At 41.1% G+C, this 23830-nt stretch overlaps 1 protein-coding gene across 1 annotated transcript in view; it reads right to left on the minus strand.

Moving 5' to 3' along the window:
- Nucleotides 1-10538: 10538 nt before the first annotated feature.
- The window catches only part of KIF3A (kinesin family member 3A), a 30795-nt gene continuing 17503 nt past the window's right edge, over nucleotides 10539-23830 (minus strand). The window contains exons 10-17 of the mRNA XM_050962651.1: nucleotides 19889-20045; nucleotides 18741-18921; nucleotides 18267-18377; nucleotides 17012-17137; nucleotides 15081-15134; nucleotides 13688-13756; nucleotides 12678-12802; nucleotides 10539-11326 (exon numbers count right to left, since the gene is read on the minus strand). Of these exons, the coding sequence (XP_050818608.1) occupies nucleotides 11278-11326; nucleotides 12678-12802; nucleotides 13688-13756; nucleotides 15081-15134; nucleotides 17012-17137; nucleotides 18267-18377; nucleotides 18741-18921; nucleotides 19889-20045 (872 nt within the window). The 3' untranslated portion in view covers nucleotides 10539-11277. The remainder of the gene's footprint in view (nucleotides 11327-12677; nucleotides 12803-13687; nucleotides 13757-15080; nucleotides 15135-17011; nucleotides 17138-18266; nucleotides 18378-18740; nucleotides 18922-19888; nucleotides 20046-23830) is intronic.

Genomic DNA, 23830 nt, shown 5'->3' on the forward strand with positions numbered 1-23830 from the left:
AGGTTGCACTTTGTATTGGGGAGGGGAAGGTGATGCAGATGCCAGCCTCACAGCCCGTTTGTAGAAAGGCAGGAATGGTATGGAGAGGCAGAAATTTCACCCAGAGCCCATTCCCTCTCCCCCCTCCCCACCCCAAGGCTTCACTTTTGGCACACACCATTTTATAACAGCTCTTGTAAAGTTTTCATTGTCAATCAGTGGCATTGTACATTGGCCCCTTCATGGAGGATACTCACTGGAAAACCACTGGCATGGTGATATTAGTGTTCAGCAGGAAACCACCACTCACTCAATCGCCATGGAGTTTACTGATGCTGTCAATATGTTTTTCTCATAGTCATATTTATTCAGGCTGATCTAACAAACCAACATTCCTTTTTTTCTAATCCAGTTTATGGCACCTACAAGTTTAGTGAACATACAACAAGATCCAACCTGTGCACCTCTCGTCCTGGTAAGTCACATGCAAAGAGTACATTACCATGGAAGCTTTGGCATCAAAGACTAAGTTTGCTCTAAAGCAGAGTCCAACAGGACATTCTTACAGACCAGGGTAGCAAGAGAGATCATCAAGCACATCAGGCTCTGGGCAGAGATGTTGCATCAACACACCTGTAATGTAAATCATCTCTTTTAAGGTGTTTCTAGCTCTGCCTGAATCTGTTCAGATGCAGCTAGCAACTAGTGGTTTTCAGCCCTGGAAGAGGATGGTTTCTAAAACTGTTTAGAAAAGTCAAAAGGACTTTAATAGCTGCTGACACTTCAATTACTTCTAAACTGCCTCCCCTCCCCCCGGCCCCAAATAATCTTATAGTTAACACTTAGGTAGCACTTTTCCTATTCAAAGCATTTGAGGAATATTAACTGACTATGCACAACCCTCCCTCTGAGTTGGGTAGTATTGTGCCCATTTAACAGATGGGAAAATGGAGGGAGTCAGGTTAAAAAGTATATGCTGTCCCCCTGCCTGCCTATTTTCCCCTTGGAGTCCTCAGTTCTCAATCTTATAATCAGATCTATGCATCAGCTGACACTGGGAAGTGCTCCTTGCTTATGCTTCCCTTGGAGTTGGTGCAAGAGAGGAGCCCCTGAATCAGGGCTTTTACTTCAACATTCTTAATTAGGGAAAGGCAAATCTCTAACTATGCAGAGACTGATCTGAGGCATTTTATTTAGCCTGGAGTGTTAAGAACTGCCTTTTTTTCCTGAAAAGTTAGCGCTTCCTTCTCTGCTGCTAGCTGAAACCAGAACTTGTAGGTACATATGTACGCACACAGTGTGAGTAGGAACAAAAGCAGGAAGTAACCATAGCTTTTTCACATCTCATGGTTTTAGTTCAAGGTGCTGTTTTCTTCCCCCTGTCCCTTAGAATCAGAAGTGGATTGCATCTTCCCACTGTTCATCAGCTACCTATCGCGGTGCAGTTATGTTTATCATCTAGTGAGAGTTTCTAGAAAAGGGATACACTTTTTTCTTTTTCTTTCTTTTAGAAAAAGGAGACATCTGATATTTTATGCAAAGCTGCAACGGTTGTTGAAAATGGTCGTTGCTGCCATCCCTACAAATTTCACTTGGAAGCCATTTATGTTAACTTAAGACAGCTAATTCAGAGGGTGAGTAATGTCCTTGCATCAGAGTCAGCCTTTTTGGCCAGCGTATACACAGGGGCAGATTAACCACTGGGCCTAGAGGGCCTGTGTCCCGGCCAATTGGGGGGCCCCAGAAAAATGGATGCTCCTGTGCCCTGACCCACTCTGCCCAGTGCTCCTGTCAGGGAACGGGGTCAGGGCACAGGGGCTTGCCCTATTCTGCCTGCCTGCCTGGCGCTTCTGCCAGGGAGCAGGGCAAGTGTCCACGCTCCGACTCCACTCCCCGGTAGAAGCACCAAGCGAATGGAACAGGGCAAGCCCCTACACCCCAACCCTGCTCACGGGGTAGGGGGGGAATGCAAGTGGAAAGGGTGGGGAGGCGCCCCCACTTGCTCTGGCTCAAGCCGGATTGCTTCTGTACATACAGCACCTGGCACAATGGGATTCTGGTCCATGACTAGGACTCCGAGGCACTATCCTACTAGAAATAATATGGTTCTGTGTTTTCAAATAGGATACATTTTAAAAGTACATTCATCATTTTTCACTTTTGAGGGAACCTCACACAGAGCTCAACCAAGTGTTTTTCTACTAACTGGCTGCTTGCATGACTTTTTTCACCACATCATGGGTGATACAAGCAAACCCTGCTGAGTAATTCTTAAATTCACATACATTTCATAATTTTGCATCATTCAAGCCACATTTGGCTACAAACTATATGAGAAAAGCCTTCTAACCACAAGAAAGGTATTTGTTCTTGCAACCAGTTAGCAGCTAAAACCACCACCATAAACTAAAGTACCTCAGTAATTGTACTAACATCTCTGATGTGACATTTCCTTTATAGGTACCCTGTCCGGTGAAGGCAGACAACACTATTAAGTTGAAACATTTTCTAGAGAACCTGAAAGATTTCTCCCAAAAGATAATGAAAGAAAAGTAGAATTAGAGGATAAAATTTCTCATTCACAAATGTACAGTGGCATTGTATTATTATTAATTATTAAAGATTATTTATAATTAACCTTAAAGTGGTTTTGGATCAATGTTACTGACATGCTATAGGAGCCATTTGTTGGTAACCATTGTTAGAGCATCAGCAATGTACTTGGTTTATTCAGAAGACACAGATATAAAGACAGTCTCTGCCTCATGGATGGTACAATGTAACACAGGAATGGGAGAGCCAAAATGCGCTGTGAGAAAGATGCATTTTTTTCTTCTGTCCTCTTCTCTGCTCACCAACCACACACAACATTGGAGCACAAAAGACAAGTGTGTGTGTGTGTGGGGGGGCTTTATTAGGGAACTGAGGGAGGAGTTTCAGAGTAGCAGCCATGTTAGTCTGTATCTGCAAAAAGAACAGGAGTACTTGTGGCACCTTAGAGACTAACAAATTTATTTCAGCATGAGCTTTTGTGAGCTACAGCTCACTTCTTCGGATGCACAGAATGGAACACACACTCCTGTCTGTGTGTTCCATTCTATGCATCTGAAGAAGTGAGCTATAGCTCACGAAAGCGCATACTGAAATATATTTGTTAGTCTCTAAGGTGCCACAAGTACTCCTGTTCTTTTTAAGGGAGGAGTGTGTTTCTTTCACACTGGAATTGCAAAGTTATTACATGCACACGGAAGGAACGGAAGGTATGAACTTGGGAGAAGGAGAAGGAAAGTAGGACGAGGTGAGGAGCAGATCTTTAATATCGATATGGTGGACAAGGGCAAGTCTGCGAAGGGTTTGAAGGAAGGTGCGGTGTGGGAGGAGCAATGGGTGAAGATAATTTAGCGGCTGCGGTTTGTTAGGACAGGAAGGGAGAGCTAAATACCACAACGAAGGTGGTTTCAGTAATCAAGGAGGGAGGGAACCAAGGCACAGCGACTGACAAGTTGTACTGTTACACCAGAAAACAGGATCAGATTTTGATGATTGTGTGGTGCGAGCAGTGAGAATTGGTGCTAGCCCAGATGCTTCAAAAGGAGCTATAACTCCAACGACAAGATGCTGGTGTTAGTGACAGCAAAGGAGAAAGGAGGAATTGAGCCTGAGAGGAAAGATAAGGAGCCTTGTTTGGTTTCGGCTGGCAAAGGGCAAGAAAGAATCCAAAGCGTGTGAGTCAAATGGATGGTGGGAAGCAGTCGTTAAAGCCATTAATAGAATATTCATAGAGTCTACTTTGCAAATCCAGTGTTCAGAAACGTGATCTTATGCAAGCAAGCTACAGGGATGGCATAAACCTAAGGCCAGCAACAGCAAGCCAGTGACTCAGAAGTACGTAGAAGTTGGCTACATGCTTTAAAGGGCAATATCAATTCTAGAGCCATGAGGTGGCCACAGGTGATCTTGCAGAGTCCTTCATACAGCAGACCTCAGATTTCCTCTTTGAGTGCTCAACTCAGTGCAGCGCGTGCCATCACCACCCCGCTTCACTACTATCAACAATTCAAAGAGGAGTTTGTGACAGCAGCAGCAAAGGGCAAGAAAGGAGAGAGACCAGAGGGGGCAAGAACAAGAAGTCAGAGCTGAACACCCCCAGACTCCTGTGGCATTCAGAGCAGGGGGTTAGTTTCAAGTCTATCAACAAAATGCCTGACGCAGCAGGTTACACTTAACTGCGGCAAAAGTGTGGGAGATTTCTGATGAAACACAGCATGCAGTAGCTTTGGAAAGTCCCTGTACTCCAGTAGAGTTCAACTGGTACATCAGCTGAGTCAGAGTATTCTCAATGGAACTGCTCAGTTATCTATCAAAACCCTTTATCTATTGCCTGCACATAGCCCATGAACGATTTTCTTCTGCGAAAGGAAAGCATTCTAATACACAGTATTGTGTGTGTCAATAAGTCATTCCTTACAGCAGAGGAAATGGAACTTAACTTCTAAAAACCTCAGCTAATTTTGCAGCAGCCTCGCAACACTGTTTAGAGTAGGTAAGTATGGTTATTAACACCAAGAGCAGATTTTGAAATCAAGAGCAGTTTCAAAATGCTCCCCAATCTGTCATCTCATCTTCTACATGCAGGGACTATTTTTTTTGTTGTGTGTACACAATGCATAGGCCAATGGGCCCCTAATCCAATCACAAATAAATACTACAAACTGGGACCCTACCTACCATCAACTCTAGCCTCTCCCCCACTTCCCACCCCGACCCCATTCCCAGGAGAGCAGGATGGGTTGAAGGGAGAAAGGAATTTTTCTGAGGTGAGAACACTATTTCAGAGGATGGCTGCTGGCAGTGAAACTATTAGCAAGGGTGGATTACCATACCAATCAGAGTGGTCTACAAGGAAGACAGCCGAATCCATTCAGAGGTTTAGGGATAGCTTTTCAGTAGTACTCAGCACCCAGCTGCTTCCTCGATAGATTGGTTGGGTAAGAATCAATTTTGAAAATCTGGTTCCTCTACAGAAAGTGTTGCCTTTAATCTATAAATCAAGAAATGAATGGGCAGCCAATGCAGCTGACAGAGCAGAGGGAAAGTTGTGCCCAGCAGGCATCACCACTTGAAAGGTGGGGCAACTCAGAGCCGGTGCAACCATTTAGGCGACCTAGGCGGTTGCCTAGGGCACTAGGATTTGGAGGGCGGCATTTTCTTCGGCAGCAACCGTGGCAGCCAGATCTTGGGCCACTCCAGTCGTCACCGGCATTTAGGCAGAGGGAGGTGGGGCAGGGGAGCGTGGGGAGGGCTGCCTGAAGCAAGAAAGGGGGGGGCAGCACGCAGGGGAACTCCCCGCCCCAGTTCACCTCTGCCCCGCCCCCTCCCTGAGCACGCCGTTGCTGCTTCACTTCTCCCACCTCCCAGGCTTGTGGTGCCTAAGCTGATTGGTGCTGCAAGCCTGGGAGGCACGAGAAGTGAAGCAGCCAGGGTGGAGGAGGAGCAGGGGTGAGCTGGGGCAAGGGGTGCCTCAGGGCAGAGGGTGGGGAGCTGCTGCGGGGGGGCACCTCAGGGAGGGGGCTCAGGGACGGGGGAGGGTACAAGGTGGAAGTTTCTCTTAGGACGCGAAACATCCTTGCACCGGCCCTGGGGCAACTCTATTCTGCGTAAGCTAAAATTTTTAAATGGTCAAATTACTCTTTCTGCAGTCAACACAGGTGGAAGATTGCATCTGAAAAACACTAGGTATTGCATTTGTGGTATGGTCAGATCTCAGAGCAAAGCAGCATGAAGCCAGCCTAGTGGTGGAATAGAAGACTTCCCAAGATACCAAGATGGTGCATGAAGTTGTGGCAGGAATTCAGCAGGTAGCACTTGGCTCTGAGTCACCCCAGGGTGTAAGTAGGAGCCCTACACTGATGCAAGAACCATCTTTTGGGCTAAAGCCTAGATAGTCTGACCACGTTATTAAAGATTCCATGACACTTTCGCTAAAAGTAGATGCATTAAATATTAGTTTCTGGACTAATTCTAGGGCAGGTAATTCCATTCGTCCTAGTTAAAAGTCCCCTGAATTTGAATTGGATACAATCTTCACTTCTGCTCCTCAACTGCATACAACACTACACAATTAAAGAGTATCTAGGTTTGTTTCAAGAGCATGCCACGTTTCAGTAGTGGGTGAGATGTCTTAAGGAAAAAAAAAAGGAGCTCTAGCACAACCAGGAGTTTTAGGCTTGAAGCAAGAATCACTGGGTGAAATTTTATGTTGATCAGACCAGTGTTCATGATGATCCCTTCTGACCTTAAAAACCTATGATCCTTATTGCTCATGTCCCTCGCAAGGCGACTGATTTAGTTAACACCGGATAAAACATTTTTGAGATCCTTGGATGAAAGATGCTGCAGAAGTGCAATTAAGTGCTATCATATTTCAAAGCTCTACTGGTGACCTTAGCTACTATCCTTCAAATGACCATTGGAAGGATCAGTCAACGCAGAAGTTGTGAACACAGAATAGCCATACCAGGTCACACTAATGGTCCATTTAGCTCAGCATTTTGTCTTCTGACGGTGGCCAGCCTCAGATGCTTTAGAGCAGAGGTAGTCTATTTTTTTGACAAGGCCCAAATTTCTTTGTCAAGATACAGTCAAGATCCACATTCCTGGTAACATTTAAAAAAACAATAATGATAAGTAAAAAAGATTTCAGGGTCCATTCAAAGCATCTTGCGGTCAGGAATTGGCCTGCAGTCCACTTGGGATGGTCAATACAAAGGGGCAGCACTCCATCTGGTATCGGGACGGCATATCCAGGTCTTCGGCGGGAATTTGGCGGTGGGTCCTGCATTCCCCCTCTCCTGCTGAAGAGGAAGAGAGGGAGTGAAGAACTTGCCGCTGAAGCAGCAGCGCGATTGAGCAGCAACCGAAGTGCCGCTACTCTTTTTTTTTTCCTGCATCTACCAATTGGAGGTTTAGGGATACCTGGTGCATGGGGTTGCACCTCTGAACATCTTGACTAATAGCCATTGTTGAGCCTATCCTGCATGACCTTATCTAAATTCTTTTTTGAACCCAGTTATACTTTTGGCTTTCACAACATTCCATGACAACAAGTTTTACAGGCTGACTGTGTGTTGGGTGAAGTAGTACTTCCTTATGTTTGTTTTAAACCTGATGCCTATTGATTTAAATCAGGTGACTCCTGGTTCTTGTGTTATGTGAAAAAAGCCACACTGTGATAAAAAGATTAAACATTAGGAGTTCAAATTTTTATTCCTTGGCAAGAACATGCACCACGTAGACACAATACTGGTATGTACAATGTAACAAATAAAATTTATACATAAAATACAGTGAACAATCAGAAACAACACTTCCAACAAACTTAGCAAAACAATAAATAGGGAGTAATTTTACAACTAGAATTTCTTGCCTATATACAAATGGGTGAAATAGAACTAGAGTGTGCAGACTACAGTATAAGTTAGTGAAAGGCACTAAAGAAGATCCTTCCTCCTCCCCTAGCAATCCCAGGACCAGGAAAAAATTAAATGCAAAATATGCTCTATTAAAAGCAGTGTTAAGAATGTAACAAACCAACAAAAGACCCAGGAAATGTCCGTGTTAAGGTCAACACTCCTGAACAGAGGAAACTTGAGAGGAAAACAAACGGACACGCCCACACAAAAGAGCATGAGTTAAGCTGAGACCAGAATAGCTGTACTGGCTAAAGCACAAATTTTAAAAAGATTTAAAAGGGAGTTATGGACAGAATAAGCCTGCAGATAATCCAAGAGAGCTGCAGGGTAAATCTGTAGTCCAGATGCATATTTAGCAACTTTACAAATAATGCCCATACTCAGACAAACATTCAAACCTCTCAAAGACAGTCAGGCTTGATCAATATAAACTGAACCTACTTAAAAGTATTTCATTTCAAAGTTTCTCCTTTTTAATAGCAAAGGATTTTGTACTCCAAAGCCAAAGCTGTGACAGCAAATCACAACCAGCAAGTCTATCACGGAGCATGCTGGTTTTACATGCAAATTGGTATAAAAGAAATGACCCAAGAAGTTTCCTTTTTTAAAAACCAACAAAACAAGACAGACAGAAAAGCTGTATAACCGTAGTTAAGAAGACAGGGACTTGTCTTTTACAGATCTGTTCCACTGTAGCAAATCCACTTTTAGAGTTAATCATTTAATGTTTTGGTATGGGTAGAATGGCTCATAATGGCACCTTCAAAGTGCCATTAATGGTCTGTCCGACAGACAATTTGGTAAGATCATTTATAAAAAGCACTGATTAAGGAGGAATTGTTTATTCGCCTAGTTGCTGGATCCTACTGCAGCAAGGTCATAATGGTATTAACTTTTATCATCAAAACTGAGGAACCCCAGATCTTATATTACTGACATTGGCCCCAATTCTACACGGAGCACATGGCTCCAGAAGCCCACATGAAGTGTGGGCTTCCTGTGGCTGCAGAGGTTCTCTTGCACGGACCCTGGTGCAGGCCTGGGTCCATAACAATGACTTCTGAGCCATTATGGTCTCTCTCCAGTCTTTTCAGCATGTATGACAAGTATACAAGTTAGGTATAATAGGATGTTTAATCAAGTTTACTGCACATTCACAGTAAGATACATTTATGTACCAATACTTTAATTTTTCTTCAAGATGAGACACAAATACACCTCATTTGGGGGAAGAGGTTGATGAATTCCCTCTTATTTAAATACTGTGTTATAAAAAAAGAAATCTGCTGGAAGTTTTACTTAAATCTTGTATAAACTTAAAAACGATAGTTCCAATTGTTTTTTTAAAAAATCCCACGCAGCACAGTAAGTTTTGCTCCTGGCTGAAGACACTGAGGCCTTGGCTACACTGGCGCTTTACAGCGCTGCAACTTTCTCACTCAGGGGTGTGAAAAAACACCCCCGAGGGCAGCAAATTACCGCGCTGTAAAGCACCAGTGTAAACAGTGCCCCAGTGCTAGGACCGCGGCTCCCAGCTCTGTAAGCTAATCCCCTCTGGGAGGTGCAGTACCTGCAGCACTGGGAGCTCTCTCCCAGCGCTGGCGCCGCGACCACACTTGCACTTCAAAGCTCTGCCATGGGAGCGCTCCCGCAGCAGCGCTGTACAGCTGCAAGCGTAGCCAGACCCTTATGCCTACCCTGCAATTAAAGACCCACCGCTAGCCCAGGTCAGCTGACTTGGGCACACAGAGTTTGGGCTGCAGAGCTGTCAAATTGTGGTGCAGATTTTCAGGCTAGGGCTGGAGCATTCCCCGTCGCAGGGTCCCAGAGTCTGGATTCCAACCCAAGCCCAAACAGCTATACTGAAATTTTACAGTCCCTGAGCAAGAGTTAGCTGACATGGGCCAACCATGTGTGTTTAATCGCAGCGTAGACATTTGGGCAGACTGAAAGAAATGGATTTTTAAAAAAGAAAGGACAGCAGAGCTTGGCCAGAATGATACTGAAATTCTCAGAGTTAAATGTCCTTGTGAGATCAAATTTTAACTGCCAACTGTGCATCTTACACTTGCATATAAATCCACAAGACACAACTATTGGTCACAGTACTAAGAAGGGGACATGAACACATGGTATTTTGATGCATAAGAAGGGGACATGAACACATGGTATTTTGATGCATTTTTACATATTTTACACACTACAGAAAGAATATTGCAACTAACTAAGTCTTGTTACCAGAATGAATGCATTACACCTGCAGTGGAACAGTGCTACGAGGGACTCCATCTTTTCACATCAGCAGTCACAGCTTTTTACACTCCATGCAACATTGTAAGGTTATACTGAAGTTATGGACATCAATCAATGGGTTTATGAAGATTTATGACATCTGTAACTGATGTGGTCCAGCACTAGTTACATAATATGCACAAGACAATGGAATAATAATTTCTCCAGTATCACAAAAGCAATATATTAAAATGTTTAGTAGCAGCACAGTTTTCAGGGGGATCAACTGAACTAGTAAATCAGCAGCCACTCAATGCAAAGGATAATGATTTTAGAAGAAATTAAGCTACAGTCTCTAAGTGTAATGGAAAACAAAAGACTAATCGGATGTAGACAGGACAGACTTTTGTGTGAATGTTACTATTACCTGGGTACAGGATGTAAAGGAAGCATCTCTCTATTTTAAAATATAAAGGGTCCAAATTCATCAATGGTCAATGGAGCATTGCCCCCAAAATATTAGGGCCAAGGATGAGAAAGCTAGCCACAAGCTCTGAAAACACCTCGCCTGAGCTATACTATGGGTTTGTCACACTCTCTTTAACATATGATTTTATCTTCTCCATCCATATTGAGAGCAGAGCAATTCATACAAAAAATGCAAGGCTCAGTTACACATCCTCCACCCAGTGCGAGCGCAGTCAAAGCAACAGTGCAAAGCAGCCTTCAAAAAAGTAAAATATATTCTCTTGCCTTTTCTTCAGCGATGGCCACCCTCAAAAAAGTAGTCAAAGAGTTGTTGCCTAGAGACTGTGTGCATTTAAACAGTAAATAAAAGGACAACAGCACTTCAAATAAAATGAAACTAAACAGTTTTGTTTTCATTTGTACTGAAACTAAACAAAACGTTGTCCCTTGCCCAGTGTTCTTGAATTTGTACAGTTTAGATTTTCAAAACAGTCACTCTTTATGCAACAATATACAGTAAGTCTACATATGTCAGTTACTAAAGGAACAGAAAGACAGTCAGTCATTTAATGTATGAAATGCAAACAACAGCTACTATTAGGGAGTATTTAAATAGCCAAGGAAGGGGGCTCAGTATCCAGATTGAGTTACATCATGGATTTATACTCACCACATGAAAACATAACAGTGCAACACAGGACAACAGTGTAAACTGCTAGTTTATGTACAAAGCAGGACATAAAACAGTTATCAAGATTTAAAGTTCAGGGTCTACCAACCACTGGGCTAATATTTTTAAAATTTAAACACATCTAGAGTTCTTGCTTTCTATACATTTCATTTCGACAAGGGTTACTGCCAATGGTTTCCCTGCACAACACAAAAGTGGTGTAATACATTGACAATTTTGCAACAACATATATATTGGTTTAACATATGTTAATATAACATACAGTATAAGGGTAATTAGAGAAACAAGTTCATTTTTGTTTACTGATGACGCATTGTTTTGTAGCCCCTTCTGGTCAAATTGTGCCAGTTCCTCAATATTTTCTAATGAACTATGAATTTTAGCAAAGCATTACAACACACATTAATCTTTACTCTGACACTGAATGCATAACACCTACTGAAGCAGAGAGTCAATTACGGCTCCTGGCTTTGCTGAACGTTTTCTGTTTGGAGAGGAGGGATGGAAAAAGACAAAAACACATTACTAGTCTACCCAAGAAAAGGAAGGGGTGACATTTTCCAAATCTAAAGTATAAACTATTAACATTTACACAAGTTTGGTTTCTAGTCTCTAAAAATAATATGCTAAAATCTCAACAATTGCATATTTAAATATTTTAGAAGGATAACTCAAAATACAATCTATCTAGGTTTACATTTGGTCAGCCATCAGCACCACTCTCATTTGGATAGGTAACTTTGTGTATTTTCGCATGTCATTTGTGAATTTGGCCCCCAAAGCCTATGCTAGAATAAAACAAATCAAGTAGCCAGAGGAGAGGAATGTAGCAACAACAACAACACACAAATGTTTAAGAAGGCGTTAAAGCAGGCCATTTCCTAAGTCACTGATACTTGATTATTTGTCATTAAGAGTCAAATTTATACTGCTTTATGCCTCTTAACTTGGCCCCAAAAGTTAATGTTTCTTGCCAAAGCCAGCTTTCTCATGATAAAACACTACATAGTATGCGCAGTATGTTTTCTCTGTTGACTATAAATCTTCATGCAGTACAGTCAGTTAAAAAGTATACCTTAAAAAAATGTGTAACATGCCCGAGTAACCATAATGTATTATATTTGCTGACTTGGTGTTACTTTACCAATCTTAATGTTGCTGGGCTTTTTGGACAATTAGCCCAAACTGGAACCAGAATTAAACTCAGCAATTAAGAAACCTTTACTGAGTCTCTACCTCATATCGCCTACGGAATGTTATATTCCTCTGTGTAGGCTTCAGTGATTTTAGCATTGTTGAGGCATGTATTCATGTGTGTCTTCCATTTAATTCCATTCTCCATTTTATTTACATACAACCTCGGTACCCCCACTATTTATACTATGAAAAATCTTATACCACTTTTTATAGCTCTCTGCAGATATAAGACCATGTAGTCTGAAAAGTTAGTTTTTTAAATTTCAAAATTATTTAAAAAAGGGGAAAAAATAAACTGTCAGTTTTTGAAAAAATGGAGGAGAAATCACAACCAGCTCTAATAATCTCATATTTTGGCAACAGAAAATTGTCCTTAAATCAACAGAGCATGCTTTCCAAATATTATGGATTTTGATCAGCATTCACTATAGTTCAATTACTTTCTATGTTGAATGAATTACAGCACTGCTCAAAGTGCCTGGGGTCCTGTTGTTCATTCCTTAACTCACATTCAAATTAAAGGGATTCCCAAATGCAGCCTACAGGACTGATCCCCAAAATAAACCTTTAGTTAAGACTTAGAACACTTCACATGGAAGCTCCCAATCACATACAAAACCATTCACAAGAACTCTCACCTTCTACTGGTTTTAGGCCTTGATCTTCCTTTTGAAGTCCTAGGCCTCTCTAACTTCATCAAAGACTGCCTCAGGCTCTCTTCTGTGTAAGCTAGATAAACATAAGAAAGGTCCACCTCGAAGGGCTGGGGAAAGAATACACAGAATCCACTTTACAATTGTGTAAATATATAACACTTACAGAAGTGATAGCATGCTTCTTGATAACACTTATCAAGAAACATGCTTCATCAAAACACCAAAGACTATAAAAATCAGAGTTTGAAAGTTTTACAGCAGAAGATGCAGTACATATAGGTAGGGCCCTACCAAATTCAGGTCCATTTTTGTCAATTTCATGGTTAGAGGATTTTAAAAGTTGTAATTTTCATGATTTCAGCTATTTACATCTGAAATTTCGCAGTAACTGTAGGGGTTCTGACAGAAAAAAAAAAGTTGTGGGGTGGTCACAAGGTTATTGCAGGGGGGGGGGTGTTTTGCAATACTGCTACCCTTATTTCTGCGCTGTTGCTGGCAGTGGCACTGTCTTCAGAGCTGGGCAGCTGGAGAGCGGTGGCTGCTGGTAGGGAGCCCAGCTCTGAAGGCAGAGCCGAAGCCAGCAGCAGTGCAGAAGCAAGGATGGCATGGTACGGTATTGCCACCCTTACTTCTGTGCTGCTGCTGGCAGGGTGCTGCCTTCAGAGCTGGGCACCTGGCCAACAGCCACCGCTCCCTGGCCACCCAGCTCTGAAGGCAGCACAGAAATAAGGATGGCAATACCACCAGCCCCTTGCAACTCCCTTTTGGGTCAGGAACCCCAGTTTGGGCAACACTAGTCACCTCCTTGAAATCTGGTCTTTTGTGTGCTTTTGCCGTATACTATACAGATTTCATGGGGGGAGACTATATTTCACTGTCCTTGACACTTTTTTCATGGCTATGAATTTGGTAGGGCCCCACATATGGGTATTCATTGCCTTGTACACTATTGATCTATACAGTTTGATCCATATTTAAGAAGAGACACTTACATCTTTTTCCTTTTTATCTGGTACTGGGGTCTGTTTTCTCATGTTGTTCCCTGTATATGCAACACATTTCTTAAAGGAAGAGAAAGATCTGTTAGCCAAGTCAATTATATTATAAAACTGATTTCACAATTGAGTAGGTTTATATTTGCTTCCAGCCTCAATTCAATTAATCTGAGAGTTTGTAAAACGAAAGACCCATGTCGCACCTTTAACCCATCATGACAGTTAAGATTATCTTGGATTAGAGCTGAGTGAATAATTTTTTAAAAATCCATTCATTTCAAACCAATTTTTCTTTTTCTCACCAAAACAAAAAAAAAATGTTCAAAATTTTTTAATTTAGGTCAAATCAAAACATTTGACAATTTTTTGTCTTGAAATGTGGATTCAAAACATTGTCAAAAACAGTTCAATTTGACATTTCCAACATTTTTGTTGTCCAGTTTTTTTGTCAAATTCAATCCCAAATTCACGAATAATTTTAGTACCCTGAAAAATGTGTTTTTCTATCTTTACTTTTTTTTTTTTCCTGCTCAGCTGCAGCTGGGATGTTCTTTATAGAAGTACCTGAAGCAGAACTTCCTAGGAATAGTGGCTAAATTGAGCATTTACACATCTAGAACTTTTACTCCCCTTGGCAGTTTGCCAGTCTAGTGGACTTCAGGTCATGATGCAAGATAAATATATAAGCTTTCAGATGATCCTTTCTGTTCCAACAACATAGCTGGTAATATTGTTGGTGACAGCTGCAATAGTTTTGATTAGCTCATGTCAATGAAACACCAAAATCCTCAAACACCAAATAAAAACCTGCCATAACATCTGGGTTTAGTAACAAACCCATCACAGAGATCTTGCAGTCGTAGTATTACTACAACTCCCTGCAAGTCCTAAATTTCCCTTGTTTAAAAGACCCTCTGTTGTGATGATACAGTATGTCAACTGAAGTACCTCTGCCCTGTTAGAACAGGTTTCAAGCAGTCTGCAGCCAAACAATAGTTGCAACAAAGGGGAGAGCTCATCCCCTCACCTACTCCGTTTATTCTGACAACAGGTGAACTCCAAATTGGAATTTGCATTTTAATAGTATTAAACAGAAAAAGGGTTGCATCCTGGTTTGCTTTAGGAATGCCAGAGAATTAGGAAAGCCAGAGAATTAACTGCAAGAGACATGAATGCTACATGTCTTAAAGTGCAGAAGTCAGGAAGTGAAGACATGAAGATTATCAGAGTAATGCTGACTCTCCATTATGGCACAATCTAACTAGTCAATGAAACCTGTATAGCTAAGGTTGGCAAGTTAGCATGAGACCCCTCACTTTCATTTAATACCCCTTGAGCACCTTGCATTGCACTAATGTAGCTACCTGCATTTTCTATCAACTAAGCTTACCAACTGCCATTCTCCAATGTCTTCATTCCAGTGAACATAGTTTTCAATCATTTCCTTAGAAGAAATAAGAAAAATAATAGTTTTAACTCTTCATAGACTCTAAATACATGTTCCATAAGGCACACCCAAGAGATCCTGGGCAAAGTGAATTTAACAACAGCATTAAAGCCCTGTTAATTTAATCAAGAATAGTTCACTGATGTGGATGGCCATACCATGTTAAAAAAACCACACACACACACTGAAGGCCATGGCCTATGAGGATAGGTCTATAAAGCCATAAAAAAATAAAAAAAAAAAAATCTGTAGAAACAAGTCTCAGAGCCTAGGTCAACTGACTGGGACTATGGGGCTAAAAATTGCTGCACAGATGTTTGGGTTCCAGTTGGAGCCCAGGCTCTGAGACCCACCCTGCTTGTAGGGTTTCAGAGCCTGGGTTCCAGCTGAAGCCTGAACATCTACACTGCAATTTTTAGCCCTGCAGCCCTAGCCTGAGTTAGCTGAACTGGGCCAGCCATGGCCATGCTGTGGATCTTTTATTGCAGTGTAGACATACCCTTATCCTGAATCACCTGTTCCAGTGCATGTTGGGGTATTCTGCGCATATACAGGTCTCCAGTTATGGTGATATCATTAAGATAGTTGTCCAGATGTGATATTAATAAAAACAAAGGAAAAAGGCTGTGTGTGTTTTGTACTGGGTGGCGCCAGGTATTTAAAATGCCAGATACAATGAATCTCAGGGATACTATATAGTAGGGAGCCAAGAGAGCATTACAAAGGAATTAAAAAATGAAAGTTCCAGGTACTGTCATGTTGTGTGGCTTTTAACATCAAGTACTGCTGCTAACTGCACCTTCATCCAACTGTCCCTAGCCCAAAATGGGTCCTGAAACATTCCATGAGCCATTCTGGCAAATGGATCAATTTTCATTAATATTCTTGTGGTGAACGGATAGCCCTGTTTTGGGGGATCTACACCAGTTTTAACACTTTGCCTTTGGGTAGGCTACATAATCTGGCTTTGTGCCTTGAAACTCCTGCTCCCTTTTGATGGGAACTGTTCATCCTGAATCAATAATACTTTTTATAGTAGGAGGTCCAACAGGAGATCTTCATTTCTGTGAAGAGCAGAGTGAAAGATGAATATTTAGGATGTGTGGGCAGCGTTTGGGCCTGTAATTCCCTGCTGGTGCAGTCCATCAGCTATCTGTAACCACTGTTGTCCAAAATCTGCTTAGTTCCAAGGTGAAGCTGTCACAGTGGACAATTACAGCTATATATTTTCCCATTGTAGAGATTGCCTTCAATTTTAGAAAACGCTTCAGATATTTTAGACAGAGTGAGGAGGAAGTGGATCCTCCTCAGATAATCAAATAATTGCTTCACTTTATCAATATACTCAACCAGGCTTTTCAAAGCATTACACAAAGACTAGAGGGAGAAAGGGGATTGGTGAAGTCATTCTGCTTAGTGAACAATTGTAATCACCAGAAACCTCCCTCTTGGTATTTTCAAAAAGATTGATTCAGTCACATCTGGGGTCTCTGATTCTCATGTTTTTGACAGTGATTTAAAACTAATATGGAAATGTGACAGAGCTGCACCTGGTAGCATGTTCATATAACTGCGTTGGTCTGAAACAAACCTAATAACCTTGACTTTACTTCTAATTACATTTTATTAGAAGTTTTCTGTGTTTTAAAAATACTCCTTTACAAATAAATACATAACTTAGAATCTTATGTGGCTCATTTTTTTTTGTGCGATGCTATTCAACACCTACTAGCTCTAACAAACTGGATACAGAGATGAGGTGTGCTGAGCCACTCCCACTACTGATGGGGACAGAAGGAATGATGGAGAAGTCAATGGGTGTCTCTAACATTGCTAAAAAACCCAAATCCAAGACTAGGCTTCCTCTCCTTTACCTGATAGTCCTGAGGAATGAAGTTATTTATGATGAGCATTTGAAGACGAAGCTCCCTGCTGAGCTGCCGAATATTCTCCAGCAATCCTTCAATCTCTCTCTGATGTTCCTGTTGCAGATCTGCCATCTATGGGCAATAAAGCAAGCCATCAGGAAGCTAGAAGTAGTTCAAACATGAAAGCCTTTAAAAAAGTTGTTGCTCTTCATGGACTGACGAAAGGCCATCTCCATTTAAATTCATAGGCAAAATGAATTCTTTTATTCTAAAACTATCCCCAAGAATTGTTAAATTAAACATACTAGCTCAGACTGGCACTTTTTGGCTCCAAGAGTTCTGCAAATCGCCAGGTCTGCACTTGTTGGAAGGAACCAGGAGCAGAGCAGTCTAGGTACAAGCTGCTCAAGGAAGGGGCCTGCACTCCCTAAAGAAAATCCCATTATCCAACAGACTACTATGTACCACATCCAGCTGCAGGAAGCAGCTCTCGGCCTGAAGACCTCCTGCAGCATGGGCTACAGGCATCAGCCAATAGACATTCTGAGCTCCCCCAGGTTGGCAAGAGAGGGAAAGAATGTGGTAGCCAGGTGGCGCGTGATTAGGAGATCCCAGTCAGAGGGACAGGATAGGGGAAAAAACTACAGAAAGGAGAAAAATATGATATGGAGATGAAAGGTCACAGGAGAGAAAGGAAAACAAACAAGAGTGAAATTTCAAGGAGATACAACTAAGAGAAATTATTAATCCTGTATTCTGTCAGGTTATTACATTACCCTGACAGAAAGATAAAGGCTATCCAAGTCAAGAAGGAGCAGGGAATTGTGCAGAGTGTGTTGGCAACTGATGCTTTTATAACATTCAGTGACAACTGGTTATTTTATTAAAGCTCCAGCTTCCATAGTCATATGAATGAGATCCTCCACTTTCATTAGGGTGACCAGGTGTCCTGATTCCATAGGGACAGTCCTGATATTTGGGGCTGTCTCTTATATAGGCATTTATTACCCCCCACCCTGATTTTTCACACTTGCTCTCTGGTCATCTTAGCCCTCATTGATTCAGAGAAAAGCTTAAAGATGTAACCCCCAGAGGCTCAAATTACCAGTGTTCAGTTAGTTCTTTGAAAACATACAAACCAAGAGGTGCTTTATAAAGACTCTGGCAAAGCACTTTTCCAGAGTTACACAATGTAGGCCACAGTATTTCCGAAACAGACTTGTTTAGTTCTATTTATAAACTAACTCTTTTGGACACCGACCTCTGATTTTGCAGCCATTAGCATTGTCCAGACTTTCTTCAGCTTCTTGGTCTTGCCCTGTGCCTCCTCCTGCAGGCTGGTGTACTTCTCCTCAATGTCCAGGCGCTCTTGCTGTTTGCAACATTTAAAAACAAAAGACAACACACAATTTACTATTGTCATAGAAGCATTTGGCTGTGAGACACCAGAGAAGACACTACTTGGAGTAAGTGAAGTGCCAGCTCTGCTTACACCAATCTGTCTCACCTTCCAACCCCTTTTACTCACTGCTATAAAGCTAGTCCCTGCACAGACTTCCGTACCAGAGGACTGCCGACCCATTTCAGGTGACAGTCTCTAGGAATGTTGGCACCAGGTCCTGCCATAGCTTCCATATCAAGTGGGCGCACAAGGCTGAGAGAAGCAGTCGAAGGCGAGCACAATCAGGCCTGTCAGTTAAAATCATCAGCACTACAATAAGGAAGCTGATCACACCTCTTTTTCCTCAAGCTCTTTGCGAAGCTGCTCGGCTCTTCTCCTTCGCTCTTCAAGCTCCATGTTAGATTCCTCTAGAAGTTTCTCCTGCTCCTCAGCTTTTGCTAGCAAGTCCACACCTCCCACAATCACCTTCTTCTCCAGAGCTGATAACTTCTCCAGCAGTGACTGGTGTTCCTGTCTGATGAGAGAGAGATAGGGAGTGGAAGACCATGTATTCCAGGCTCTCTCTAGTGGTGGGGCATGGCCTCTGGGTGGAAGGGGGCCTGAACACTCATCTTACTTTTGAGATTGTAAGAAGAATACACAATTCACTGAAAAGAGTTGCAGCTAAAGTCAAACAGGGCAGCTGACACTGAACAGTCTCTCCTGCTGCAAATCCTCCCTTTCACTAGGGGCTGCTGGGGCACCAAGATCAGGGAGACTCTCTCCTCCTCCACTTTCAGTGCTCCCTCTACTAGGGCCCAGGCAGCATGGAGACCCAGGAGGAGAGAGAATAAGAGATGGCAGCAGCAGCTGAATACCTCAGGGCCTTGGTAGCAGGGAGATGAGAAAATAATCACACATGGAGGCCAGGGGAAGACAAGCAGGGATCGTGGAGGCTTAACACACAAGTCCATTACCTCTGCAGCCCTAGTCCCACCAGCCATGGGCCTCGTGCACCTGCTTGCCTTATGCTCTGCCCTGAGGCCCTGTGAGAACTCACTTTCCAGCGCCAGCCTGGATCAGTCTTTCCACATCAAGGTAAGTTCTGTGCCCAGAATCAAGCACATCCATCTCATTAAACTGTATGGCAGTAAAAGCTGTTATGATGGTTCTTAGTATTTGACTACTTCATTAGCAGTCAATATATACAGGAGCTTGTCCAGCTTTTCAAATGTGGATGCTTTTTTTTTTTTTTTTTTTTTTAAGCTCCCTCTCTGGCTGGCTGAAATTTTGAAAAAACAATTTAAAAATACAGGGTTTTATTTTTTTTAATTATGTTTTCTGAGCAGAATCTAAACATGAAGCTCGTTTGCTGTAATGGGTTTGTGCATCACTGCTTTACTCTACCAATTCATTTTAATTTCCACCAGTCACACATCCCAAATTGGGTCTGATTACTGAACTGAAAAAATAAAAAATTGTTCTTATGATGCAATACTAACTGGGCTTTGAGCAGATCTTTCTCTCTCTTCTCCAGTTCAGCCCTGGCTTTGTTTCTTTCTTCCTCTTCCATGTCAAGCTTGGTTTCAAGCGCTTTTCTCTCTTCATCGATCCTGGCTTGCATCTCTACCATTTTATCTGGGGAAACTTTCTTCTTGCCTTTGGAAAGATTCAGATTAAGTATGAATTACTTGATGACAAAAATAAATACAATTATTACAGTGAGGATTTCTATCTTATCAGATTTCAAATTAACTGATTTTCAACAAAAGTTAAATAAAGATTTCAATGGCAATATATAGTTCTACTGTATCTCTGCAGCTACTGGAGTTTATAATAATACTATTCAGTGCTAATGGATATTTAAGAGTGCTGGTGATGCTTCCAATTCTGTCAGGAAACCAGCTTGTATCACGTCACTGTCCAACAAAGGCAACTTTTATACCAAAGGTTTTAGTGTAGCTTTGTTATTAAGACTATGACTTCAACAAAGCCATGCAGTGGCACTCTGGAAACTGGGCAAGAAGAAAAATAGTAATGGATTTATAAGAGTTATGTGCACACCAGACTAGTTCCATCTTGGAGATCTAGTGACATTTACAAGCCACTCAAGCTCTGCTTTTGCTATGTATTACCAATGGACACACTGAAATATTAAGCTAATATTAGCAAACTGTACTAAAATCAAATTTGAAAAAAGAATAAACCTTGTGAAAGATTGCCATCTTAAAAAGAGCCAGAAATTTTAAACTTAAACTTCTTTAAAGGGATAATGAAAAGTTAGTCTGCCCAGTTCAATCCAGAGTTTATTTTTTATGCAAACTTTAGCATCTAATTCTAAAGAGAAGTGATTACAGTTTAATGTTTCTTTTTGTAGCCCGTTAGAAGAGTTCAGTTCTAAAGCTAAGTTCAGAATTCCACTTTCCAAAAATTCACATTAGAAGAAATTTTCTCCAAGGTATCCTTCTGTATTCCATTCCCTATGGAGTGTCACTGCGAAAGTTAGCAGTAAGGTCTTGTAAGACTGTATTGTCCACAATGAAGAACTACAATGTGCAGAGAAATAGAGAAAAGCCCTATTAAATAACAGCAGATAAGCGATGGACAAGAGTTTATGGACTCAGATTGCCTTTGTAGCAGTGTCTATTCAGAGATGTTGGGGTGGTGGGATTTGTGATGGTCTATAAGGTAGTACTTTCAAGATATGACCACTGGTAAAAAGTAAAAACCAAACAAATTTTTTTACACCTACACCTCTGTGATTACAATGGGGGTAACTTGAGTAGCTAACTGGTATTCAGACCGAGTTCAGTAACCCTAAAAGGTCATCTGCAAATAATTCAGAATTCTAGAACAAGAAGAATGGCTCCTATAAATCATCCTCCAAATCTCAGAGATCAACATTAGTTGAAAAATAACTTTGGATTGGGAAGATCTTAATTCCAATGCTGCACAATATATCAAGGCATGTAAACATGAACAGGTTTCAGATTAATTGCACGACTGGTGGCAGAGAGGACAGCAAGACACCAAGCTAAATTTAGATTTCTAGAACTTTTATTGGGTGGAAATACCCTTTATTTACCCTGTTCTGATCTTTCCCAGACACATTCTAACAAAATCTAGACCAAAAAAACCTAACTTACATATATGAAAATCCAACAGCAACAATTTGCCACCACTGCGGAGGGGGGAGGAGGGGAGGAAAAATACCCATAGAATACCCTGCCAAACATTACTGTTCAGTAAAAGGCTCTCCCCTGTGTGTGCACACACAACTTTCGTAATGACACTGAAACATCACCTTTATTTTTAAATTAGGGCTGTCAAGCGAGTAAAAAAATTCATCTGTTAAACAATAACAGAATACTATTTAAATATTTTTGCATGTTTTCTATATTTTTAAATATATGATCTGAATTACAACACAGAATACAAACTGGACAGTGCTCACTTTATATTTATTTTTTATTACAAGTATTTGCTCTGTAAAAACACAAAATTGTATTTTTCAATTCACCCAATACGAGTACTGTAGTGCAATCTCTTTATCATGAAAGTTGAAGTTACAAATGTAGAATTATGTACATAAAACTGCATTCAAAAATAAAACAATGTAAAATTTTAGAGCCTGCAAATCCACTCAGTCCTACTTCTTATTTAGCCAATCGCTAAGACAAAGAAGCGTGTTTACATTTGCAGGAAATAATGCTGCCCGCTTCTTGTTTGGAACATCACCTGAAAGTGAGAACAGACATTTGCATGGCACTGTTGTAGTTGGCACCGCAAGGTAATTATGTGCTAGATATGCTTCATGCTTCAGTCATCATTCCAGTGGACATACGTCCATGCTGCGGACAAGTTCTGCTTAATATCAATCCAAAGCAGTGCAGACCATTGAATGCTCATTTTCATCAGCTGAGTCAGATCTCACCAGCAGAAGGCTGATTTTCTTTTCTGGTGGTTCGGGTTCTCTAGTTTCCATATTGGAGTGTTGCTCTTTTAAGACTTCTGAAAGCATGCTCCACACCTTGTCCTTCTCAGATTTTGGAAGGCACTTCAGATTCTTACACCTTGGGTCTGTTAGAAATCTCACATTGGTACCTTCTTTGCATTTTGTGAAACCTACAATGACAGTGTTCTTAAAATGAAAACATGTGCTGGGTCACTATCCGAGACTGCTATAACATGAAATATATGGCAGAATGTGGGTAAAACAGAACAGGGGGACATACAATTCTCCCCCAAGTTCAGTCACAAATTTAATTATGGCATTTTTTTTTTAAAAACAATCATCATTGGCATGGAAGCATGTCCTCTAGAATGGTGGCCAAAGCATGAAGGGCCATACGATTGTTTAGCATATCTGGGACGTAAATACCTTGCAACTACAGCTACGAAAGTGCCATGCAAATGCCTATTCTCACTTTCTGGTGAAGTAAGAAAGAAGAAGGCAACATTATCTCTTGTAAATGTAAACAAACTTGTTTGTCTTAGCGATTGGCTGAACAAGTAGGACTGAGTGGACTTGCAGGCTCTGAAGTTTTACACTGTTTTGTTTTTGAGTGCAGTTATGTAACAAATCTACATTTGTAAGTTGCACTTTCGCAACAGAGATTGCACTACAGTATTTGTATGAAATGAAAAATACTCTCTCTTTTGTGTATCTTTTTAAAGTGCAAATATTTGTAATCCAAAAATACTATACACTTTGTGTTCTTGTTGTAATTGAAATCAATGTATTTGAAAATGTAAAAAATATCCAAAATATTTAATAAATTTCAATTGGTATTCTATTGTTAAACAACAAACAATAGATTAATTGCCATTAATTTTTTTTAGTTAATCGCGTGAGATAACTGATTAATCAACATCCCTATTTTAAATATACAAACACTAGCAATGGGGTGTGGGGGGGAATTATGTAGGTATCTGGGTGTAATATATAATTTCGTGGCAGGATATGTGACAGTACTTCAGGTATACAACAATTAAAATAATTTGGTTTAGAATCCATTTCTTCTCCTGTTGGCCAGATGGTAAGAAGCAGTAACACGTAGGTTCACAGCCCCTGTATTTTGGTTGATCAAGCTTTGGGCAATATGCTTTAGAAATTTGAGTTTTCTGTGAAATTCTATATAGAGAAATCCTTAAGCAAAAAAGGTCAGGGACAGGTGAATGAAGGACCCTTACCTGTTAAAACACATTCTTAGGTCTTCTCAATTTTAAAGAGTGAAAGTTAGATTGAGCAGCAAGACCCTTTACAAGCTCTGTATCTGTACTATCAATCACAAATCAATCACACCAACCTGCTTGATCTTGCATTAAGAGGAAGTAGTAAGCAAATCGCAGATAGGCAGCATATGTATAAAAAGGGGAGGAAAAAGAAAAACATTACTGCTTGATTGTTTTGTGATAAAGATCATCAGTATCATAAAAGGATT

The sequence above is a fragment of the Gopherus flavomarginatus genome, chromosome 7 (assembly GCF_025201925.1).
Source record: "Gopherus flavomarginatus isolate rGopFla2 chromosome 7, rGopFla2.mat.asm, whole genome shotgun sequence".
NCBI classification, from domain to species: Eukaryota; Metazoa; Chordata; order Testudines; family Testudinidae; genus Gopherus; species Gopherus flavomarginatus.